This window comes from Pleurodeles waltl, chromosome 7 (assembly GCF_031143425.1).
Source record: "Pleurodeles waltl isolate 20211129_DDA chromosome 7, aPleWal1.hap1.20221129, whole genome shotgun sequence".
NCBI classification, from domain to species: Eukaryota; Metazoa; Chordata; class Amphibia; order Caudata; family Salamandridae; genus Pleurodeles; species Pleurodeles waltl.
Genome location: NC_090446.1, coordinates 872,873,379 through 872,897,290, shown reverse-complemented (window position 1 = coordinate 872,897,290; position 23,912 = coordinate 872,873,379). Strand labels below are relative to the sequence as shown.

The following is a 23,912-nucleotide window of genomic DNA, read 5'->3' as shown; positions in this document are numbered from 1 at the left end:
GGTTTACTTGGCTCACCTTGTAGGTGGAGGCCAAGTTCAGCCACTCCAGCCTAAGATCCAGACTATTCTGGACTGGGCAGCTCCAAAAACCCAGACTCAAGTCAGGGCATTCCTTGGCTTGACTGGGTATTACAGGAGGTTTGTGAAGGGATATGGATCCATAGTGACAGCCCTCACAGAACTTACCTCCAAGAAAATGCCCAAGAAAGTAAACTGGACTGTAGAATGCCAACAGGCCTTTGACACCCGGAAACAAGCAATGTGCACAGCACCAGTTCTAAAAGCTCCAGATTACTCCAAGCAGTTCATTGTGCAGACAGATGCCTCTGAACATGGGATAGGGGCAGTTTTGTCCCATACAAATGATGATGGCCTTGACCAGCCTGTTGCTTTCATTAGCAGGAGGTTACTCCCCAGGGAGCAGTGTTGGAGTGCCATTGAGAGGGAGGCCTTTGCTGTGGTTTGGTCCCTGAAGAAGCTGAGACCATACCTCTTTGGTACTCACTTTGTAGTTCAAACTGACCACAGACCTCTCAGATGGCTGATGCAAATGAAAGGTGAAAATCCAAAACTGTTGAGGTGGTCCATCTCCCTCCAGGGAATGGACTTTATAGTGGAACACAGACCTGGGACTGCCCATGCCAATGCAGATGGCCTTTCCAGGTTCTTCCACTTAGAAAATGAAGACTCTCTTGGGAAAGGTTAGTCTCATCCTCTTTCGTTTGGGGGGGGGTTGTGTAAGGAAATGCCTCCTTGGCATGGTTACCCCCTGACTTTTTGCCTTTGCTGATGCTAAGTTTTGATTTGAAAGTGTGCTGAGGCCTGCGAACCAGGCCCCAGCACCAGTGTTCTTTCCCTAACCTGTACTTTTGTTTCCACAATTGGCACACCCTGGCATCCAGGTAAGTCCCTTGTAACTGGTACCCATGGTACCAAGGGCCCTGATGCCAGGGAAGGTCTCTAAGGGCTGCAGCATATCTTATGCCACCCTGGGGACCCCTCACTCAGCACAGACACACTGCTTGCCAGCTTGTGTGTGCTAGTGGGGATAAAAAGACTAAGTCGACATGGCACTCCCCTCAGGGTGCCATGCCAACCTCACACTGCCTATGAAGTATAGATAAGTCACCCCTCTAGCAGGCCTTACAGCCCTAAGGCAGGGTGCACTATACCATAGGTGAGGGGATAAGTGCATGAGCACTATGCCCCTACAGTGTCTAAGCAAAACCTTAGACATTGTAAGTGCAGGGTATCCATAAGAGTATATGGTCTGGGAGTCTGTCATACACGAACTCCACAGCACCATAATGTCTACACTGAAAACTGTGAAGTTTGGTATCAAACTTCTCAGCACAATAAATGCACACTGATGCCAGTGTACATTTTATTGTAACATACACCCCAGAGGGCACCTTAGAGGTGCCCCCTGAAACCTTAACCAACTACCCGTGTAACCTGACTGGTTTTAGCAGCCTGCCACACTCCAGACATGTTGCTGGCCACATGGGGAGAGTGCCTTTGTCACTCTGTGGCTAGTAACAAAGCCTGTATTGGGTGGAGGTGCTTCACACCTCCCCCTGCAGGAACTGTAACACCTGGCGGTGAGCCTCAAAGGCTCACCCCCTTTGTTACAGCACCACACGGCACTCCAGCTAGTGGAGTTGCCCGCCCCCTCCGGCCACGGCCCCACTTTTGGCAGCTAGGCCGGAGGAGATAATGAGAAAAACAAGGAGGAGTCACTGGCCAGTCAGGACAGCCCCTAAGGTGTCCTGAGCTGAGGTGACTCTAACTTTTAGAAATCCTCCATCTTGCAGATGGAGGATTCCCCCAATAGGATTAGGGATGTGCCCCCCTCCCCTCAGGGAGGAGGCACAAAGAGGGTGTACCCACCCTCAGGGCTAGTAGCCATAGGCTACTAACCCCCCAGACCTAAACACACCCTTAAATTTAGTATTTAAGGGCTCCCCAGAACCTAGGAAACTAGATTCCTGCAACCTAAGAAGAAGAGGACTGCTAAGCTGAAAAACCCTGCAGAGAAGACGGAGACACCAACTGCTTTGGCCCCAGCTCTACCGGCCTGTCTCCCCCCCTTCTAAAGACCCTGCTCCAGCGACGCTTTCCCCAGGGACCAGTGACCTCTGAATCCTCAGAGGACTGCCCTGCTCTAGAAGGACCAAGAACTCCAGAGGACAGCGTCTCTGTTCACCCAAGACTGCAACTTTGTAACAAAGGAGCAACTTTAAAATAACCTGCGTTTCCCGCCGGAAGCGTGAGACTTGCTACTCTGCACCCGACGCCCCCGGCTCGACTTGTGGAGAACAAACACTTCAGGGAGGACTCCCCGGCGACTGCGAGACCGTGAGTAGCCAGAGTTGCCTCCCCCTGGGCCCCCACAGCGACGCCTGCAGAGGGAATCCCGAGGCTCCCCTGACCGCGACTGCCTGCTCCTCAGATCCCGACGCCTGGTAAAGACTCTGCACCCGCAGCCCCCAGGACCTGAAGGATCTGAACTCCAGTGCAGGAGTGACCCCCAGGAGGCCCTCTCCCTTGCCCAGGTGGTGGCTACCCCGAGGAGCCCCCCCCGCCTGCCTGCATCGCTGAAGAGACCACTTGGTCTTCCATTGAAACCTATTGAAAACCCGATGCGTGTTTGCACACTGCACCCGCCCGCCCCCGCGCTGCTGAGGGTGTACTTTCTGTGCTGACTTGTGTCCCCCCCGGTGCCCTACAAAACCCCCCTGGTCTGCCCTCCGAAGACGCGGGTACTTACCTGCTGGCAGACTGGAACCGGGGCACCCCCTTCTCCATTGAAGCCTATGCGTTTTGGGCACCACTTTGACCTCTGCACCTGACCGGCCCTGAGCTGCTGGAGTGGTAACTTGGGGTTGCTCTGAACCCCCAACGGTGGGCTACCTTGGACCCAAACTTGAACCCCGTAGGTGGTTTACTTACCTGCAAAAACTAACAAACACTTACCTCCCCCAGGAACTGTTGAAAATTGCAGTCTAGTTTTAAAATAGCTATATGTGATTTATGTGAAAACTGTATATGCTATTTTGCTAATTCAAAGTTCCTAAAGTACCTACCTGCAATACCTTTCATTTGAAGTATTACATGTAAATCTTGAACCTGTGGTTCTTAAAATAAACTTTCATTTATTGCCTGTGTATGTACAACACATGCTTAACACTACTCCTTTGATAAGCCTACTGCTCGACCACACTACCACAAAATAGAGCATTAGAATTATCTCTTTTTGCCACTATCCTACCTCTAAGGGGAACCCTTGGACTCTGTACATACTATTCCTTACTTTGAAAGAGTGCATACAGAGCCAACTTCCTACACTATAGCTAAAGAATATTATATGTATTTACGAAAAATTATATACATAGAAATAAATAATGAACGTGTACAGCCGCTGGATGAAGCAATGAAACACAAATTATGTAATGAAGAGATTGCTTTAAGAAACTATGCAATTTTTGTGACATACCATAAAGAGTAAATAAAATATTAGGGGCCAGATGTAGGAACATTCTGAATTGCGACCCGCAAATTGCGAGTAGGAGCGACTTGCAATTTGCGAGTCGCAATTCGGAATGTTGGATGGTGTCCCTGACAACATCTGCGACTCGCAAGGGGGCAAAGGCCCACCTCATGAATAATCATGAGGTGGGTTGCAATTTGTGACCCCCTTGCGAATGGCGGCCCTCACATGGATGGAGGCCTGCTGCGCACATCAGACCACCATGTCTGTGACTGCTTTTTAATAAAGCAGTTTTTTTTTAGTAATGCAGCCCGTTTTCCTTAAAGGAAAACGAGATGCATTACAAAAACGAAAAATTCAACGTTTTCGTTTCATTTTTTCAGAGCAGGCAGTGGTCCACAGGACCACTGCCTGCTTTGAAAAAATGTTTGCAGTGTCATTCATGGGGACCCCTTCCCTTTTGCAAATGGGTTACCACCCATTTCAAAAGGGTGAAAACTGTGATTTGTTTGCGACCGCGTTCGCGGTCACAAAGCAATCCTGCATTGCACTGCGACTCGCAATTAGGAAGGGAACACCCCTTCCTAATTGCGACTCTCAAACCCATTTTGCGATTCGGTAACCAGGTTACCGAATCGCAAAACTAGGTCTGTGCATTTCAAAGTGCTTTTTGCACGTCGCAAACAGCGAAATTCGCTGTTTGCGACGTGCAAACTGCTTTGTACATCTTGCCCTTGATTTACAATCAAGCTATGTTTTTACTAGTCCCTTCTGACTGCTTGAGTGCTATAAAAATCAATAAATATAATTAACATTGTAAACCACACAGCACTGCATAGGGAAAATTGCTGCATTTTGATTGGCCCATAGTCAGTATTCATACACCAAGGAGGTTCATAGTTAGAACTTGATACAAGCTTCATTACAGCATCAGCCGACATATCACTATGCCTCCTTCCCATAGCAGTTCCCTTTGAAGACCACACAGTTCCAATACAGAACTAGAGTATTCATTTAGCCCACATGCATGAATGCACTGAAAGCTATAATGATGAAAAAGACAGCTTTAGAATGTCACTTTACTGTGCAGGTGGCTGAGTATGTACATGTAAATGGCTCTTATTCCTGCTACTATGTGATCCTGAAATGAATGAGTCCCTGAAAACATTCCTTTTAATTTGTTGGTATTATATATGTAAAGTGCTCCAAGCCTTGTTAGTCCATAAGAGCTTTGATTATGTTTTGAAATAGTTGCATCATCGTTCTCTCTGACTTACAACACTTCTTACATTAAAATATTGTTAATCACAGTTGAATGTAATAATTTGTAAGGTTTACATGTAACATTTTCTATAGACAATAATTATGTATTTTTAAATGTGTTTTACCATTTCTTCAGATTAAATGTAAACATACATATAAGTGAGTTTGAGACCACTGCATCTTCATGCAGAGAGCTGCAGTTACTGACAAAAGGAACTGGGGAAAAGTAAAAAGAAAATGTAAATTCCAAAACAGCAACTCATTTTGACCGTCCTGTTACACATATGAACACAAATCTTGTAATTTTAAATACAATGCAAATTCGATCTGCAAATAGCTTCTTGCAACTCTAAAATATATACGGTGCACAGGGGTTCCAGTCCAGTGGCCGGAGGAGGGACTCACAGTCTCTCAAGTTGATCAGAAGACAAGTAGGGCCCTGAGGAAGCCACAGACCCACTACCTGTGATGCAGAGCCTTTGGATGTCCAAGGGACAGCAGCCGCACCAGCTGGTCGGCGTTGTCTTGACGTGCTTGCGGACGCAGGGGTGTGACTCCTTCACTCCAAGAGAGATTCCTTTGAGCTTCCAGGTGCAAACAGAGCCCTGGTGACCCTGGAAGATGCACAGCCTTGGATGTTGCAGAAGTTTTGCAGGATCCAGGGAAACAATGTTGCAATGGGAGCCTTTCAACCAGAAACAGACATGTTTTGGTTCCAAACCCAACTAGTAGCGATTCCAGAGGCCAGGACCAGAAGATGTCTTGCAGAGAGTTCCTCGTAGAGTATTGCTTGACAAATCTGAGGACCCACCCTTGGGGGAGTACTTAAGTAACCCTAAAAGGGGGTTGGTAACTCTCTGGGGTAACCCACCTATCAGAGGGGTCAGGGACGTAATCTATCTGGCCTAATCAGCCAGATGCCACTAGGGGCCTCTGCACATCTTATTTTCAAGATGACAGAATCAAGTGGCCACCTGGCAGAGCTCTGTGTACCTCCCAAAGGGAGTAGATGGACAGGGGAGTGGACACTCTCCTGTCCTCTGTGCACTTTCGTGCCAGGGCAGGAACCAGGGGTTCCTGGACTGGTGTAAACTGGATTATGCAAGAAGAGCACCAAATATGCCCTTCAAAGCAGTCTAGTGGCGCTTAGAGGCCACCCCAGCCCTTAGGCACCTAATACACAGGGGGAGGTGGTCACACCTCTCCCTTGCAGGAAATCCTTTGTTCTGCCTTCCTCTGCCAGAGCACGGTTTATCAGCAGGTGGGCAGAACAGTGTCTGAGGTCGGCAGCCGCGTGGGCTGGCAGCCAGACCATATAAGACTGCACAGGCAAAACTGTGGGATCCTCTAAGGAACCCCAAGAGCACAGGGGATCATGCAAACAGCATTAGAATCAGTGTAGTTGCATGATTCCAACATGTTTGATACCAAACATGCCTAGGTCCAGAGAAGCCATTATGTAGTTGGACCACTCGTGTTGACCAGTGTCCACTATGGGGGTCATTCTGACTCCCGCCGGCGGCGGTAACCGCACGCCTGGCGGGAGCCGCCGAACGACCGCACAGCGGTCAAATGACCGCGGCGGTCATTCTGAGTTTCCCGCTGGGCTGGCGGGCGACCGCCAGAAGGCCGCCCGCCCGCCTAGCGGGAAACCCCCTTCCACGAGGATGCCGGCTCCGAATGGACCCGGTGGAGTGGAAAGGGTGCGACGGGTGCATTTGCACCCGTCGCGATTTTCAGTGTCTGCTGTGCAGACACTGAAAATCTTTGTGGGGCCCTGTTAGGGGGCCCCTGCAGTGCCCATGCCAATGGCATCGGCACTGCAGGGGCCCCCAGGGGCCCCACGACACCCGTTCCCGCCAGCAAGGTTCTGGCGGTCAAAACCGCCAGAACCAGGCTGGCGGGAAGGGGGTCGGAATCCCCATGGCGGCGCTGCCTGCAGCACCGCCATGGAGGATTCCTCAGGCCAGGGGAAAACCGGCGGGAAATAGCATGGGCATTCCCTTAAACAACTACTTTTTGCGGTCTTAAGAGGTATGATGTGCATTCTAATAGAACATGCAGAGGAGAAAAGAGAAAGCCTTCTGAAGGAGATCAGGGACTTGGAAATGGAGATCCAGGCACTTAACTTACCTGAGGTTAAGGATAAAAATGATAAGATACTTAAGGTGGTCCTAGACAAATATCAGGCTTATATTAAAAACAAGAAATTGACTAAGATCTGTAGAGATGCTAATGATTACAAGAATGGACGAATTTACAGCTTTGTCAAGAAATTTGAAGGTTATCTCTATAAAAGTTATGGATAGTAAAGTGATGTGTAATGAAAGTGCATCAGAGAGTGATTTGGAACTCTCTGATATATCGAAAGGACCAGATAATGAGGGTGGTACACGCAGTGGTGCAGCAAGCACAAGTTATAGGACAGAAGATAGTAGCTATTCTCGTTTTTTACATGAGGCAAAAAGATTCAGACTGGGCAACAGAAGAAATTTTACTCAACAGACAACCCCAAATCCTCAAAGAGAGCACATAGGGAGAAAAGGAAGAACGGACACAAGGGAAGCCATGGGCGTACAGGCAACAGCCCAGTCCAAGACCAAATCAACTAACTATACTCTCTACTCAGGAAGAGAGTGCAACTAACAATACTACAATAGGCTGCAGTATAACTATTGTTAATCTGTCCAAACATATCTTGACACAAGACTAAAGAAATGTCTTGAGCAAAGGTTTGGGGTTTTGTCCATCCACTCGTTGTGATACAACACAAATACATATTGATTTGTTTAGGTTTCTAAGACAACTGATTCTCAGAATGTTTTTTCTGAGTAACAAAAGGTACGTCTATCAAATTACATTAATATACTGTAGGAAGTCGGCTCTGTATGTACTATTTCAAAGTAAGAAATAGCATGCACAGAGTCCAAGGGTTCCCTTTAGAGGTAAGATAGTGGCAAAAAGAGATAATTCTAATGCTCTATTTTGTGGTAGTGTGATCGAGCAGTAGGCTTATCAGAGGTTAGTGTTAAGCATTTGTTGTACACACACAGGCAATAAATGAGGAACACACACTCAAAGACAATTCCAGGCCAATCGGTTTTTATATAGAAAAATATATTTTCTTAGTTTATTTTAAGAACCACAGGTTCAAGATTTACAATTAATACTTCAAATGAAAGGTACTTCACTCAGGTATCAAAGGAACTTTGAAACAGCAAAATAGCATGTACAGTTTTGGCAAAAATGGCAATAAGCTATTTTAAAACTCACTGTGCAAATTTCAACAGTTCCTGGGGGAGGTAAGTATTTGTTAGTTTTGCAGGTAAGTAAACCACCTACAGGGTTCAAAGTTGGGTCCAAGGTAGCCCACCGTTGGGGGTTCAGGGCAACACCAAAGTTACCACACCAGCAGCTCAGGGCCGGTCAGGTGCAGAGGTCAAAGTGGTGCCCAAAACACATAGGCTTCAATGGAGAGGGGGGTGCCCCGGTTCCAGTCTGCCAGCAGGTAGGTACCCCCGACTTCGGAGGGCAGACCAGGGGGGTTTTTGTAGGGCACCGGGGGGGACACAAGTCAGCACAAAAAGTACACCCTCAGCGGCACGGGGGCGGCCAGGTGCAGAGTACAAACAGGCGTCGGGTTTGCAATGGAGTTCAATGGGAGACCTGGGGGTCTCTTCAGCGAAGCAGGCAGCCCAGGGGGGGGGCTCCTCAGGGTAGCCACCACCGGGGCAAGGGAGAGGGCCACCTGGGGGTCGCTTCTGCACTGGAGGTCGGATCCTTGAGGTCCTGGGGGCTGCGGGTGCAGTGTTTTTACCAGGCATCGGGTTCTTGGAAGCAGGCAGTCGCGGTCAGGGGGAGCCTCTGGATTCCCTCTGCAGGCGTCGCTGGGGGTGCTCAGGGGGGTCAACTCTGGCTACTCACAGGGTCGCAGTTGCCGGGGAGTCCTCCCTGTAGTGTTGGTTCTCCACAGGTCGAGCCGGGGGCGTCGGGTGCAGAGTGGAAAGTCTCACGCTTCCGGCGGGAAACGTGCAGTCCTTTAAAAGCTGTTTCTTTTTTGGAGCAGAGCCGCTGTCCTCAGGAGTTCTTGGTGCTTTTAGATGCAGGGTAGTCCTCTGAGGCTTCAGAGGTCGCTGGACCCTGGGGGACGCGTCGCTGTTGCAGTTTTTCTTGAAGTGGGGAGACAGGCCGGTAGGGCTGGGCCAAAGCAGTTGGTGTCTCCGTCTTCTCTGCATGGTTTCAGGTCAGCAGTCCTTCTTCGTCTTCAGGTTGCAGGAATCTATCTTGCTTGGTTCTGGGGGCCCCTAAATACTCAATTTAGGGGTGTATTTAGGTCTGGGGGTTAGCAGCCAATGGCTACTAGCCCTGAGGGTGGCTACACCCTCTTTGTGCCTCCTCCCTGAGGGGAGGGGGGCACATCCCTAATCCTATTGGGGGAATCCTCCATCTGCAAGATGAAGGATTTCTAAAAGTCAGAGTCACCTCAGCTCAGGACACCTCAGGGGTTGTCCTGACTGGCCAGTGACTCCTCCTTGTTTTTCTCACTATCTCCTCCGGCCTTGCCGCCAAAAGTGGGGCCATGGCCGGAGGGGGCGGGCATCTCCACTAGCTGGAATGCCCTGTGGCGCTGTAACAAAGGGGGTGAGCCTTTGAGGCTCACCACCAGGTGTTACAGCTCCTGCAGGGGGAGCTGAGAAGCACCTCCACCCAGTACAGGCTTTGTTACTAGCCACAGAGTAACAAAGGCACTCTCCCCATGTGGCCAGCAACATGTCTGGTGTGTGGCAGGCTGGCAAAACTAGTCAGCCCACACTGGAAGTCGGGTATGTTTTCAGGGGGCATCTCTAAGATGCCCTCTGGGGTGTATTTCACAATAAAATGTACACTGGCATCAGTGTGCATTTATTGTGCTGAGAAGTTTGATACCAAACTTCCCAGTTTTCAGTGTAGCCATTGTGGTGCTGTGGAGTTCGTGTATGACAGACTCCCAGACCATATACTCTTATGGCTACCCTGCACTTACAATGTCCAAGGTTTTGCTTAGACACTGTAGGGGCATAGTGCTCATGCACCTATGCCCTCACCTATGGTATAGTGCACCCTGCCTTAGGGCTGTAAGGCCTGCTAGAGGGGTGACTTATCTATGCCATAGGCAGTGTGAGGTTGGCATGGCACCCTGAGGGGAGTGCCATGTCGACTTAGTCATTTTCTCCCCACCAGCACACACAAGCTGGCAGGCAGTGTGTCTGTGCTGAGTGAGGGGTCCCCAGGGTGGCATAAGACATGCTGCAGCCTTTAGAGACCTTCCCTGGCATCAGGGCCCTTGGTACCAGGGGTACCAGTTACAAGGGACTTACCTGGATGCAAGGGTGTGCCAATTGTGAAAACAAAGGTACAGTTTTAGGGAAAGAACACTGGTGCTGGGGCCTGGTTAGCAGGCCTCAGCACACTTTCAAATCATAACTTGGCATCAGCAAAGGCAAAAAGTCAGGGGGTAACCATGCCAAGGAGGCATTTCCTTACATATACCCATCAGTGAATATTCAATAGAGGATGTACATGATATCCAAACATTGCTATCTTTGGACGAGACTAACATTTCACAATGCGTGAGAACACAGATACTAGAAAATCTACAGATATGCCAGGATAGAAGTTTGGAAAGTGGGCTTAAAGCCTAATCTACATTTACACCTTGTCTTCCAGTAGATAATATAACAGACATTTTTGTTAAATTGTTAACAAGAGATTTCTATGAATTAGAAAGCAAAAAATGCTCACAATGTGACTCAGCAAGAATGATTAGCAATCAAACTGTTTAGTAATAACAAGTCCCTTGTATTCAAAGAAGCCGATAAGAGTGGTAATATAGTTCTAATACATAGACAAGTTTATGTGGACGAGATCAGTCACCAACTTGCGGATAATATAGCCTATGTAAAATTAAATAGGTATTCTATGGGCAATATCACAACTATATTGAGCAGAAAATTGCATAAGTGGAAAGAGGCATGTTTGATTACAGATCTGGAGCATAAATATATTTTGAATTCTCATCCTATAATACCATGTATATATGTCTAACCAAAAAAACATGAGTACAAATCCAAACCACTGGGCCGCCAAATTATATTGGGAATTGGATCACCAACCGAAAAGTTACCAGAATATGTAGATATGTTTCTAAAGCCATTGGTGAGAAATGTTTCTCCATCCTACAAGACACTAAAGATGTAAAAGCAAACTAGAGGACCTACAGTGGTCAGCAGATATGGCGTGGGTAACACTAGACGTCACATCTTTGTACACTCCAAAAACTGGGGGTCTGGAAGCAGTGAAATACTTTTTGTCAAAAAGGTCAGCTTCACATATGGAACATTCTGATATACTCATTGACATGATTGACTTCATTCCGGATAACAATGTGTTTGTCCACGAGAGACAATGGTTACAACAGGCCTAGGAGTAGCTATGGGTTCTCACTTTTCTCCCTCATATGCCAATCTGTATATGGGCAATTTTGAGCTCTGGCATTTATGCCATAAAGGTCCCCCTCACCTAACAGAACATGTGTTTTTCTGGGGCCAATATATTGATGATGTATTATTAATTTGGACAGGGTCATAAACATTACTGAGGAAGTTTTGTACTTATCTCAATAGCAATGATTTCAACATTCTGATGCCATTGGAATTTAATAAATGATCTATTTGTTTTTTGGATATTGAAATTTCTAGTAACAATTACATAATACAAACTAGATTAGATCGTAAACCCACACCTTGCAACTCATTATTGCATACTACAAGTGCTTATTCAGCGAGTCAGATCATATCGATATTGTATGGAGAAATGTCTAGGATTAAAAGAAACTGCAGCAATCCAGATATGTGTGAGTTAGAACAGGATTACCTCTTTGAGAGATTCCTCCAAAGGGGCTATTCCTGAGATATTATTGAAAAAGCAAGGGATAAGGTTACTAGAGTTTCACGATCTTCTCTCCTGAAGAAATATAATAAGAAATGTAAACAGGAAGTGCAAAATAACATATTTTTTCTGCACGCCATATAGTACTATTAGTAATTCCCTTTATAGGATATTATTGAAGCATTGGCATATATTGGGTATGGACACCACACTTTCACAGATCATTCAAAAGAAACCCAAAATGATTCTTAAGAGAGGTAAAACCATTAGGGATCATGCGTGTAACAGCTATTTACCACCCATTAATGACACCAAAAAACATAGCTATCAGACGCCCCAAAGGGCTTATATAACTATGGCAACAGAAATATGTGCAGTTTAGCGATGCACAAAACATGCAACTTCAGCTTTAATGGAAGCAAAGTATTTCTTATAGATTCTTTTATCAATTGCAACATGAAATATGTAGCATGTCTACTGGATTGTGCCTCTGGAGCTATATATGTGGGCAGTACAATTTGAGCGTTAAAAGAACAGATACATGAACATATGAGGTCATTGAGAGATAATGATCAGAATTCCTTGTTGGATAGGCATATAGATGAGGTACATTCAACATCTGAGCTCCCCATTATCAAATTCTTCAGCATCAACTACATAAAGCCCAATCCTAGAGGAGGTGACCAAATGGGGTACCTAAGAAAAATGCAGCCCGATGGCTAATCAGATTAAGGACTACGTATGAAGGTATGAATCAGGATAGTGAATTATACCATTTTTTATGATGGCTAGATTTATACCATATTGATTACAACCAGGGTACTAACATTGATTGATTATGTCACAAAATGGGAAACTGTAGTATGGTCTAACTTAAATGTGGGAAACCATCCTGGGAGAAATTTAATAATTAACGTTGTAAATTATCCATGAATATTTAAATTGGTCAATGTTTGTTTCAGATTATACTGAAATTTCAAAATGTGAGAGGCTCAGTGCTCATTGTGTTATGTATTTTAGTCAATACATGTATGGTTGCTCCACACATAAGAAACTATATGGCCCAGGTTTTTGGACTATATGTGGAACATTTGGATGTAACAATTATCATCAGTAGTTTCCAGGATGCTGATAATGCACATATTTAACATACTAACATGGTTTTCTATGAATCACTCTTCTGACAGAAATAGACTTAGCGTGTTCAATGACATGGGTGTAATTATTGGGCATGCTTCACTATATTAGCTGTATTTCTTCTCTTTCGTCTGTTCTCTTTTTACTTCAGTGGACTTCAATTATTTTTCCAACTTTGTATTTGGTTCATTTTGGGAAATCCTCCAAAAGCTGTTGATTTGAGGTTGAATTCCTATTTGCCATCTTCAGGAGTCTAGGTCCATTTACCCCATTTTTTAACATAGGACATGTGGTTAAATTTTTTTAAATTTTTTAATATAGCACTTTGTACTTTCTGGACTTTTAATAATCGGTTATAATCGATCAGTTTAGGGGGGTTTGTAGCATTTTACATTCCAATTCAAGTTACTTGTTTGTTACTTATGGGTTGTTAACAGTTCATCTGGGTTATTTCCTCTATTACCATTACCGCCATTCTAGGCGACGTTTGCATGTAAGTACATTTTTAAAACATTAATTTTCATACGCTCACTGACAGACGTACCACGATTAACTAATACAGGTGGCAATATACGCCTTTGGTGTTCAGATAAGTTGAGCATGACAAGTTCGGCCTCAAGTGGGGAGTATTAAATTTAAATTACTGGTTATGCTGCGCATTTGGAAGTGGAGAATTATGTTGTTGGCGTTAGACAAGTCAGGCTGATAGATTTGGTGGTAAGTGGGGATCATCTAACACATTCATACCATCTGGGAAGGGAAATTTGTAATTTGGGACCAGGATAATTAATTTAAGTTAATTCTCTCTCCCAAACATGAAATTATGGCAGGACATTTGATATGTTAGTCTTAATTACTATTACTAATATTACTAATATTAATTACTATTGTTGACCACGTTACGATCAGCTTAATGTTATATATTAATATTTAGAAAAAACACCTGTTGGACTCTTGTTATTCTCTTTGTAAGATTTATTTTTTATTGGTTTTGTGTGGTCACTACAAATTATAGGTCAAACTCTATTTGAAGAGTTATATTAAATGACGGTTACCAGTATTTGTATGTTGAAAGTTACAGGGTAAGTTGCCGCCAGTGTAAGAATCACAACCCCATACATTCAAAGAGAGTTTCTTCTAAAAGACGAGACGAGGATATCCTGTTTACATCTCCTACCTTAATGCTGCATACTAATCCTTAGTTGAAAAGCCTTAACATTTCTGCGCCTACATATAGGTTGTGTTTAACTAGTTAGTGACATTGTGGGTTAAGGCCAGTTTCATACTTTATATATAATATCATGACTGCTCTCTGACTGTGAGCAGATTCCTTTTGTGAAGGTATTTGGGAAGGGGGCTGTCAAGTTCTCTTTAGGGGCCGACCTGAGTTGACAATATTTTTCAATTTGTTAATTTGCTCTGTTGATTGGACAGATTGGTAATATGATATACAGATTATGTTTTTGAAGTCTTATTAAGGTATACTACCCTCCAAAAATTAGACCGTAACTATCATATCGCCATTTTTCATCAGCATTTCGATTTCCGGCAGTCGTTGTACACTCAAAGTACGAGACGGATGGTTATTCCAGTGCATATACAGAGGTTCATTTACATTGGGAAATTAACTTTTGGTAGCTTCAGGATACCCAGTGTTGGATTCGGAAGGTTGGTGCTATATGTAGTGTCTGTCTCCTTGATTCTGTTTTTTGATAGAGCGGCCAAGTCCATTGACATCCGAGATTTCATTTTCATGTTATTCTTTTTTGAAGCTTGGATGGATGTCTCTGTAAGGACCAATGCCTGGCATCTAATCTGCTTAATGATCTATAATATAAATTGTTTGCTTTGTACAGAGGTAACTTGTCGAATTCTCTTCACACGTATTTCCTGAGCACACTTTTATCTGTGTCTGTGGAACATTCAGTTTCCAATCCTGCTCCATTTAGCAGCATGTATTAATCACATAGCATGCATTTCCTTTACTTAATTCCTCACTGATTTGGTTATCACTTAGTTAGTGTTTTTGGTCTACTTGCCATAGGGTCGCATACTTGGGGTCTGGGCATGTTTTTAACATTGGTCACTTTGTTGTACAACCTTCTACTATGACTATCGTCACACACTTGGAGTTAGTTTGTCTCTTTTTGACATGTTTTAACGATTTTAACACTCATATCGTGTTTTCAAATATATTTTTGAGGAATAAAGATGACTTATGACATTTTGGTGTAATATTTTTCCTTTTATCAGCCTTGAATAAGTTCTGCGATAGGGACGAAACACGTGTCCTCATTACATCAAGATCATCAATGCACTAAAGATTTAGGCCCTCATTAAAATATTGGCGGTAAAAACCACCTACGGCCGCGGCGACTGCCACCAAAATACTGTCGCTGTGGCAACCACCCATCCACCAAATTATGACCGTAGCTGGAATTCCGCCAGAATGATGGTGGAATTCCGGCTGCAGCCATGGCGGCGGATGGCAGCAAGGTGGTGCTGCTGCCAGGGGCAGCGCCACGCCAGTAGACCGCCCCAGTCCGTATCCTGGCGGTGTTCTGTTGGTGGATGCTGCTGCTGGGAGCAGCGCCCCGTCCCATCTCCCCTTCCAGAGGACCCCCTGAAATCAGGTAAGTCGGGTGCTCCGACAGGGGAGGGGGGGTGGGACTGTTGTGAGGGTGTGTGTGTATGTTTGTGTGTGCGTGGATGCGCGTGTGCATGTATGGATGTGTGACTGCCTGTATGTTGTATTGTGTCAATGTGTGTGTGCATGTTGTTATGTAATTGTGTGTGGATGTGTGTGTGAACGGATGTATGCATGCGTGGATGAATGTGGGTATGAGTGTATATATGCGTGAGTTTCATGGTGCATGAAGGTGTGTGTATGTCATAGGGGGGGGTCTGGAGATGGAGGAGGGGTGGAGGGAAACCTGGGGAGGTGGCGGGAGAGGGGGCGGGGAAGACCCCTATCAGTGACAGGGAAGGAATTCCCTGTCACTGATAGTGCCTACCGCCATGGTTTTGAGGCGGTAAGGAAGCCATGAAACCATGGCGGTAGGCGGGGTCATAATCTCGCGGGCAGGCTAGTGACGGCCGCCTGGCTGCCCGGCGCTGTTACCGCTGTGGTGGACGGAGTGGTACATTAGCAGTTTGGCTTGAGCCAAACCGCCAATGTCGCAATATGGGGGAAAGTACCACCAGCCTGTTGGTAGTACCTTTCTCCATTTTACCGCTGTCCTCCAGGGTTGTAATGAGGGCCTTAGTGTCATTTTACTCATTATAATAAATATTAATTAGAAGGCTGAACTCTTTGTTGAATTGAGATCATTTATGTAGTTTTGTGATTTATTGAGCATATGATTGGCTGATTACAAAATTAAGTAAAATGTGTTTTTCTGATTTAAATCTTCGGATTATTCATTTCACTTATACTCTATATTCAAATTGATAGTTACATGGTTTCCTGGACCACTTTCTATTACAACATGTTTGATTAAAGTTAAGGGTGCACTGCTACCTTTTGTATGTATTGGCTTTGACGGGGTTTCTCTGCTTGAAACATACGCATCAGGTGTGATGTAGGGTATTGGGCACCATTTCTTTATCAGTGCTGATACAAATCGAGATGTGCAGCGGATAGACCATTGTTGCTGCATGTAAGGTTAAAGTCAATAAAATGAATTCCAATTTTGATATGTTGACACTAAGGGCCAGATGTAAGAAGATTCTGAATTGCGACTCGCAAATTGCAAGTCAGAGAGACTCGCAATTTGCGACTCGCAATTCAGAATGTAGGATGGTGTCCCTGACACCATCTGTGACTCGCAAGGGGGTCGCAAAGGCCCACCTCATTAATCTTAATGAGGTGGGTCACAATTTGCGACCCCCTTGAGACTCCCGGCACTCACAGGGATGGTGGCCTGCTGGAGACAGCAGACCACCATGTCCGTGACTCCTTTTAAATAAAGCAGTTCATTTTTTTTTTTTGTAATGCAGTCCGTTTTCCTTAAAGGAAAATCAGATGCATTACAAAACTAAAAAATGAAACGTTTTTGTTTCATTTTTTCAGAGCAGGCAGTGGTCAATAGGACCACTGCCTGCTCTGGAAAAATGTTTTTAATGCCATTCACAAAGGGGAAGGGGTCCCCTGGGGACCCCTTCCCTTTTGCGAATGGGTTAGCACACATTTGAAATGGGTGCTAACTGCGATTGTTTTGCGACCACATTCACGGTCACAAAACAATACAACATCGCGCTGCGACTCGCAGTTAGGAAGGGGAACACCCCTTCCTAATTGCAACTCGCAGTCCCGTTTTGCGAATCGGTAACCAGGTTACCGAATCGCAAAACAGGGATTGTGCATCGCGATGTGCTTTTTGCATGTCGCAAACAGCAAAATTCGCTGTTTGCGATGTATAAAAAGTTTTGTACATCTGGCTTTAAATGCTTGAAATATCTAAATTTCTAGGAAAAAATGGAAAGCACGTTAGATCAAACTATCAAAATACACATGAGTAATTTGACATTTAATACTAAAATTCAATCCTACCCTTCACAGAAACAACATTGGGAGTGTATACCTTCCAACTGAAAATACAGTGACTTCCCCAGGGTGAGGCTTGCTTCTGCCCTCCTTGGATCGGCCCATACGTTGGAGAGGGTGCTTCTTCTTCCGGCTGCAATGCATGCAGGGTGCAATTGTCGAGCCCAGGTGAACAGTGTGGTGATGAGGCGGTCCGCCGTCCTGGCTGTTCCGATGCGGGCAGAAGCTGAGGAAAAAAGAGGACATTAATTAAAAGTGCTAAGTTCACCATTGGACATTCATTTTCAGATGTCACATCCAACTGGGACATGGCCACAAACCAAGATGCAATGTCTCCATCTCTTATTTATAGGTTTTTGTTCAGTCATGAAAAATCAGTAATGTGGCATTGTTTTTTTCACTTAGCATTTACTTTTACCTCCTTTATTTTCCGTTTATTTAGTATGCAATTAACATACATACAGTAACCAAAACCAACAACCTTTTCGTTGCATGCAGAGAAACAGTCATAACAACTGGCCTTGTGCACAATAGGGCCACTGCAGAAAAAAAAACAGCTCAACAATCTAGGATACAAGAAAAACATAGAAACGCTAATCAATATATGAACAGTACGTAGCCAAGCAGCAGTAGAATAGATACCAAACACAGCTACTTCATCCTTAAATGATGATGGGGTAAATAGGCCAGAAAATAACATTTTGAATCACTAGTAAAACAGTAAAAACGCCAGGGATGTGAGGTGGTAAATGGAGTAGTCCCGGCTTCCAAGTGGGCTTACCAGATTACAGAAGGGAAGAGAATTCAGCAGGTGGAAGTGGATCAGTCACTTCCATCCAGGTGGGACAGATGTAGGTTCCAGATAGAGTCAAAGATGTGCAGTCGGTCATGGAGCTTATAAATCAGGCATTTGTGAGACATCATTACTGCCATTGCCATGCTCCAATCTTCCAGGGTCAAGGCATAGATGATTTCCCTCTACAGAGTATGCACAGCTTTGCCGTGGACAGAGCTGTAGCTAGCCAACGGCATTTGTGGTTGTCCATAGATGAGCCCAGTGGAATGAGATGGAGTACAGCCAGCTCAACCAAGGGGTGGATGGTGAGATTGATGGCTCGAAGTAGGGAGTTCCAGACTCCCAGAGATCACCCTGGATCCCCCTGGATTGTGGCATCACCAGCACTCTTCAGAAGTGGCCGTGCCAGCCCGGAACAGTTTGAATGGGATCCAGTACCAGCCATGGAATATTTTAAAGTAACTGAATTTTAATTGTGATTCGTGGAGGTACTTGTGATATGTAGCAAGAAAGGTGGACCAGGTCTTATCCTTCTGGATTTAGACAGAATGTGGTATTGTTTTTGTTCACTAGGTTCAATGTGAGCTATCACCACCTAATCTCAACCTGTAAAAAACACAAACGCCTACATTCTAATTAGCCCTATTGGACAACCCTTATTCTCTTGCTACACCATGTTTCAACATTCACCAACAGCCAGTTGGGCATACGTCTACACATAGGCCATTTTTCCTAAATAGTAGGCAAATGCCATGTTCCTTTTGGAACAAATAACAACTTCTGTACCTGGACAGACCAAGAGGTGTCACTTCTGCATACAAGTGTAGGAAATACTCTAACTATAGTAACCCCAGCCCGATTCCTTGCATGTTGGAGCAACATAGAATTATTGATGACAAATCACTGATCTTGAGAGTTGGGTAATGTTTTTCCAACTTATGACCACAAAGATTTAGACTCTTGTATTAGGAGGCAGATTTTGGAATTCAGGAAAGGAGGAAAAGTGATGAGAAAGAATATAATGAGTTAACTGGAAATTAGACCTGGTATCATTGGTGTGGTTTCCCCTGAGTTTTTGCCTTCAGACCTCCTGTCTTGCTGACTTTGTTTTTGCTGGCTTTAGGGCTCTGGGCCCTTTAGCACTGCTAACTAGCGCTAATGTGTATGTGCTCTCTACTTAAAACATGGTAACACTGTCTTATCCACAATTAGCATATTTAATTTACTTATAAGTCCCTAGTAAAGTGCACTACCTGCCCCTAGGGACTGTAAACTAATTGCTATTATAAGGCTTGCACCACTGGTTGTGCTACCCCCTTCAATAGCATTTCAAACCTGTCTCAGGCCCTCCCAATTGTGAAGAGCAGGGACCCTCAAGTTTGGTGTCTCTGGGATCACAATTTAAAATCACAATCTATGGTGAAATCAGATTTTAAATTGTAATTCTGAAAATGGCAATTTCCAAAAATTGGCTTTTTCTTACCTTAACAATTTGGTGTCTACTGCCTGTCTCTGAGTACATATTTGAGGTGGGTGACAGCTGGGCTTTGTGCATTCCCTTTAGACAGCCACACACAAAGGGAGATTAGGTGTGACTGATAGGCCATTCTGTGCAGGATGGAAGGGAGGAGATGACATTTACATCAGAATTGGCTGTGTCCTGTCCCCACACAAAGAGTTGCTTAACCCCTTGTAGTGAGTCTGGAGCTAGGGCAGGAAGGGCAGGGACTCTGTGTACTTCAAAGGCCTCTCTTTGAAGTTTCCCACACTTCAAAGGCTCAAATGGGTATAAGTACTGGACCTCAGGCACCACCAACCCAGTACAACTCTGGACCTGTGGAACTCTGCCAGGAGGAGGGGCTGCTGTGCTGCTACAAGCACAGCCACTCTACTGGACTGCTACTCCGCTGGACTCCTGTTCTGCTGCGCTGACCTGCTGCCCAGCTTTCCTGGTACTGAGAAGGAAGTTTGGACTGGTCATACTGGGCATCAGTCATTTCCACAGGAGCCTGGAAGGCTGGAGGAGGGGACATTTGTTGCTGGGAGGACTGATTTGTAGCAGTGCAGCATTTTAAATGACTCAGAGTTCCTTGTATATCCAACAGCTTTCAGGCAACAATAAAATGCCAATATAACTCTGTGATTAATGTACCTGCTGGAGAGAGATTGGAGTTTTGTCTAGTGGCAGTTTTACTCATCTAAGGCAGAGCAGAGGGTTAATATGACTGCTGCAAAGAACGTGTACTTTGCATATCATAGAACAGCATTCTATGTGCATAGCTCACTGAGATACTCCTTTAGTCACAGAGCTCCTTTTGTTAGTGTGCAATTCTTAAGCTACAATCATAATCTAGCACAGTGAGCTATGAAGAGCTGCACAAAGCTGTGGCACAAGGGGCTGATAAATATACCCCCCAGTTTCTAACAGAGGGCAATGAATGGATGAACAGGTGTCCTGTCTGGATTTAAAGATTACCAGGGAAAGAAACAGCTTTAAAGGAAATATTTGCAACAGCTCTAATTACTGATTTATAGTCCTAATTACTCTAAATGCTTCTCATCCTCGTCCCAGTCCTTACTACATGAGGAATCTCCCACTTTCCATACAGCAAGAACTCTTTCCATTGAGTGAGGATACATAGTGGACCAACCGAAAATGTCATTGAAATATACCTAAAATACCTCTCAGCTTAATGCCCTCACCAACATTACTATGGTCCAACAACATGTATGGATCTAGATTGCGAGAAACTAAACATAATGAAGATTGTTGGTAAGTAAATGTAGCATTAATCCTGCATTTCATACCTCATATCAGTCCACCATCCATGATAGAAATCTTAGCAATCATATGATGGAGCCCAGAGCATTTCAACAAAAACACTGCTGCAAAAACTACTGTGAATTAACAATAAACCAGAAATCACTGTTGCCCAACTTTTAGAATATAATAAATATCTGCAGTTCCATGAACTACGGACCTGCAGATATAAGTGTTGAAAAAATGCGTTATGGGTAGCCAAGTTTGCTGTGGTACATTTCTCTGCCAAGACACCACCTAGGGGCTGTCCGAGAGGAGGCTGCACCCCTACAAGATCTCCCTTTAATTGTGGCCAGACCGCATGACTGTAGCCAGATTACAAACCAGATTATTGCAAATTTGAATTTGAAAAAGTGATGCATACTTTGAAGCCCTGTTTTCTTTGCCAAGCATCCTCAAACGATTGGAAATAAATAGTTCAAATTCCAAAAGGGAACAAATCTTTATAAACACAAGAGGGCAACACTGCACACATGAGGGTAAATGCAGTTCTTCCTGAGAAGATCCCACTTTACCAAAAGAAAGAAGGACCACAGTTTAGGAGAATTTTAAGTATAACAATCCCTGAAGTCCAAAACACATCTAACTTCAGAATGAAGGCTTCCAGCTGTGCTAGCAAAATGGATTCCTTAATCAGAATGATGTCTACCAGCCACTTCCTTCTCATTGAAGTGACACACACCAAATTGGCGACTACAAATTTCAAGTCACCTCATTCAGGAAATCAATGGAAGGAATTTCAATGCTTCCAAAACCAGAGAGAGACTCCAGAAAGTATTCAGAGGTCTTTGCACAAAACATGAGTAAGAGAACCATGTATAAACCATGATACCATATTTTCACTTTCAGGCCACCAATCCTACATTAGTCCAACTCCTGAGAGAGCTGTTCACTGCAAGAGCAAAGTTAGCACCAAGTTAACACATGGTGAATGTTTTTGCAGCCTCACTGGCCTGTCAAGCAGCTCTGCCACAGCTCCACCGACCTGGTATGTGATGACCCTCAACCAACCCTGCAAATGTGCCATATGACTCACTCTGACCCAAACCCATGACATGCCATGTGAGTGGCTCTGGTCAAGCCCCATGTATGTAGAATAGTGCAAATGGTGTTTCCGCTGTGCTTCTCCAGCCCACTGGCTCATCATGTCATGTTCCTGCCACTACCCTCGCCCTGCCGACCTCATGTGCTGATTCTTCCCAAGCCCCATTGACATATCTTGTGCCCAGCTCTTCATCTTTCAGTTCTGTGATGTTACTGGCTCTGACCCACCCCTTGTAACTTGGTATATGGCATGACCATCCAACCTGACATATGACTTACTGTTCCCCAGCCCCTAGCTGTTCTGCTGCAGACCAGCCCTATCTCTGACCTATTCCATGCCATTTGACTGGCTCTGCCACAGCCTTGCCTGCTTGCCATGTGAATGGCTATGCCTCATCCCTGCTGACTTGATAAGTGGCATCACTCTGCCACTGTCCTCTCAGACTGACATGTGAGTGATTCATCCATAGCCCAAACTAGGTTTCCAAACTAATGACTCCCCAGCTCTACTAACCTGGAATTAGACTGACTCTGCCACCTCTTTCCGACCCGAATCTGACTGGTTGTGTCACAGCCCAATTTAAATGACTCTGTTCCGGCCCTACAAACCTAGATTATACCCAACTTGTGCCCAGTACTATTAGCTTGCAATGCATGTGGCTCTGTCCCAGTCCCAGTGAAGTGGCATGTGACATGGCTCTGAGCCAATCTTGCTAAATCCACAGGTAAATGGTTCTGTCTCACCACAGTGCCCTCCCATTTGTCTGTCTCTATACCATCTGTGCACTCTCTTCTAATCCCACAATTACCCAACATACACCTGAACCTCAACCACCCTTGCTGATCTGTCAAGCTTGTTTATTTTGCTTTCCACTGCAAAGGTCTTATTCACACTTCCATTAAACATTTTATATATGAATTTGTTGATGGTTTTTTTTCACTTTTAGAATATTTGCATGTACCAGACTGAATCCAGAGGATTCTTCCTACTATGTTCCTGTGCTTCTGAAGGTAGTGCTGTATGGCTCGGCAGTGTGTCTATATAGCCCTGGAAGTGACCATGCAGAGCCACATTTAAGCACCACTACTGTGCACCGGAGTCAGTTCTATTGTTTTGGAGCACTTCAATAGGGATCTGGAGCTCCAAAAAGACCTTGTCATTCTTCCAAAAACACCAAAACACTTTTAAAGTGTGCTAGGGAATGATGTCCCCACTGAAAACAAAAAGGATTCAAGACATTCCAAGACTGTAGGAAGCAGATGTCACCCAGGTTCCTTCATGAGGTCTGACTATGGTGCTTGGACTCCTGTCAGGACTCAGGCATGCAGAAAATGTGCCCTTATGCACCTGAAGGTACTTCAGGTCCTGGACGCTAAACTTTATGTAACTGAGCATAAGAGGGCATGTCTGAAGCAAGGTCCCACTCCCACCTCAGGTCAATAATCCGATTGCAGTTCAGGTCACAAGACCACTCTTACAAAATGTCCACTTCCCCTTTGAAGTTTCCAGTAAGTTGAAGTCAAAGTCCAGGCATAAAGCAAGAAGGCCAAGTGGGACGCAACCCCATCCAGTCACGTGAAGCCTATGAAGGAAGCAGTCAAGATAAAGATCACACACCCCAATGTTTTCTGTATCCAAACCAGCTCTGCAATTAGTCCTTGCATGCCTTTCAAGGTCCAGGCATAAACGCAAGAACGCCAAGTGGGACGCAGCCCCATCCTGTCACTTGAACCATATCAAGAAGGCAGGAGGGAGTCAAGATAAATATCACACTCCCCCATGTCTTCTGTATCCAAACCAGCTCCGCAATTGGTCCTCGCATGCCTTGAGTTCACTGGGACATTGTCGACCATGCAGCAAATAGTGGCTTTCAAAAAGGCAAAGCTA

General features: G+C 44.9%; 1 protein-coding gene across 1 annotated transcript in view; it reads right to left on the bottom strand.

The window, feature by feature from the left end:
• The window catches only part of RELL2 (RELT like 2), a 217,167-nt gene that overhangs the window by 95,657 nt on the left and 97,598 nt on the right, over positions 1 to 23,912 (bottom strand). The window contains exon 5 of the mRNA XM_069199480.1: positions 17,401 to 17,589. Coding sequence (XP_069055581.1) covers positions 17,401 to 17,589 — 189 coding nt within the window. The remainder of the gene's footprint in view (positions 1 to 17,400; positions 17,590 to 23,912) is intronic.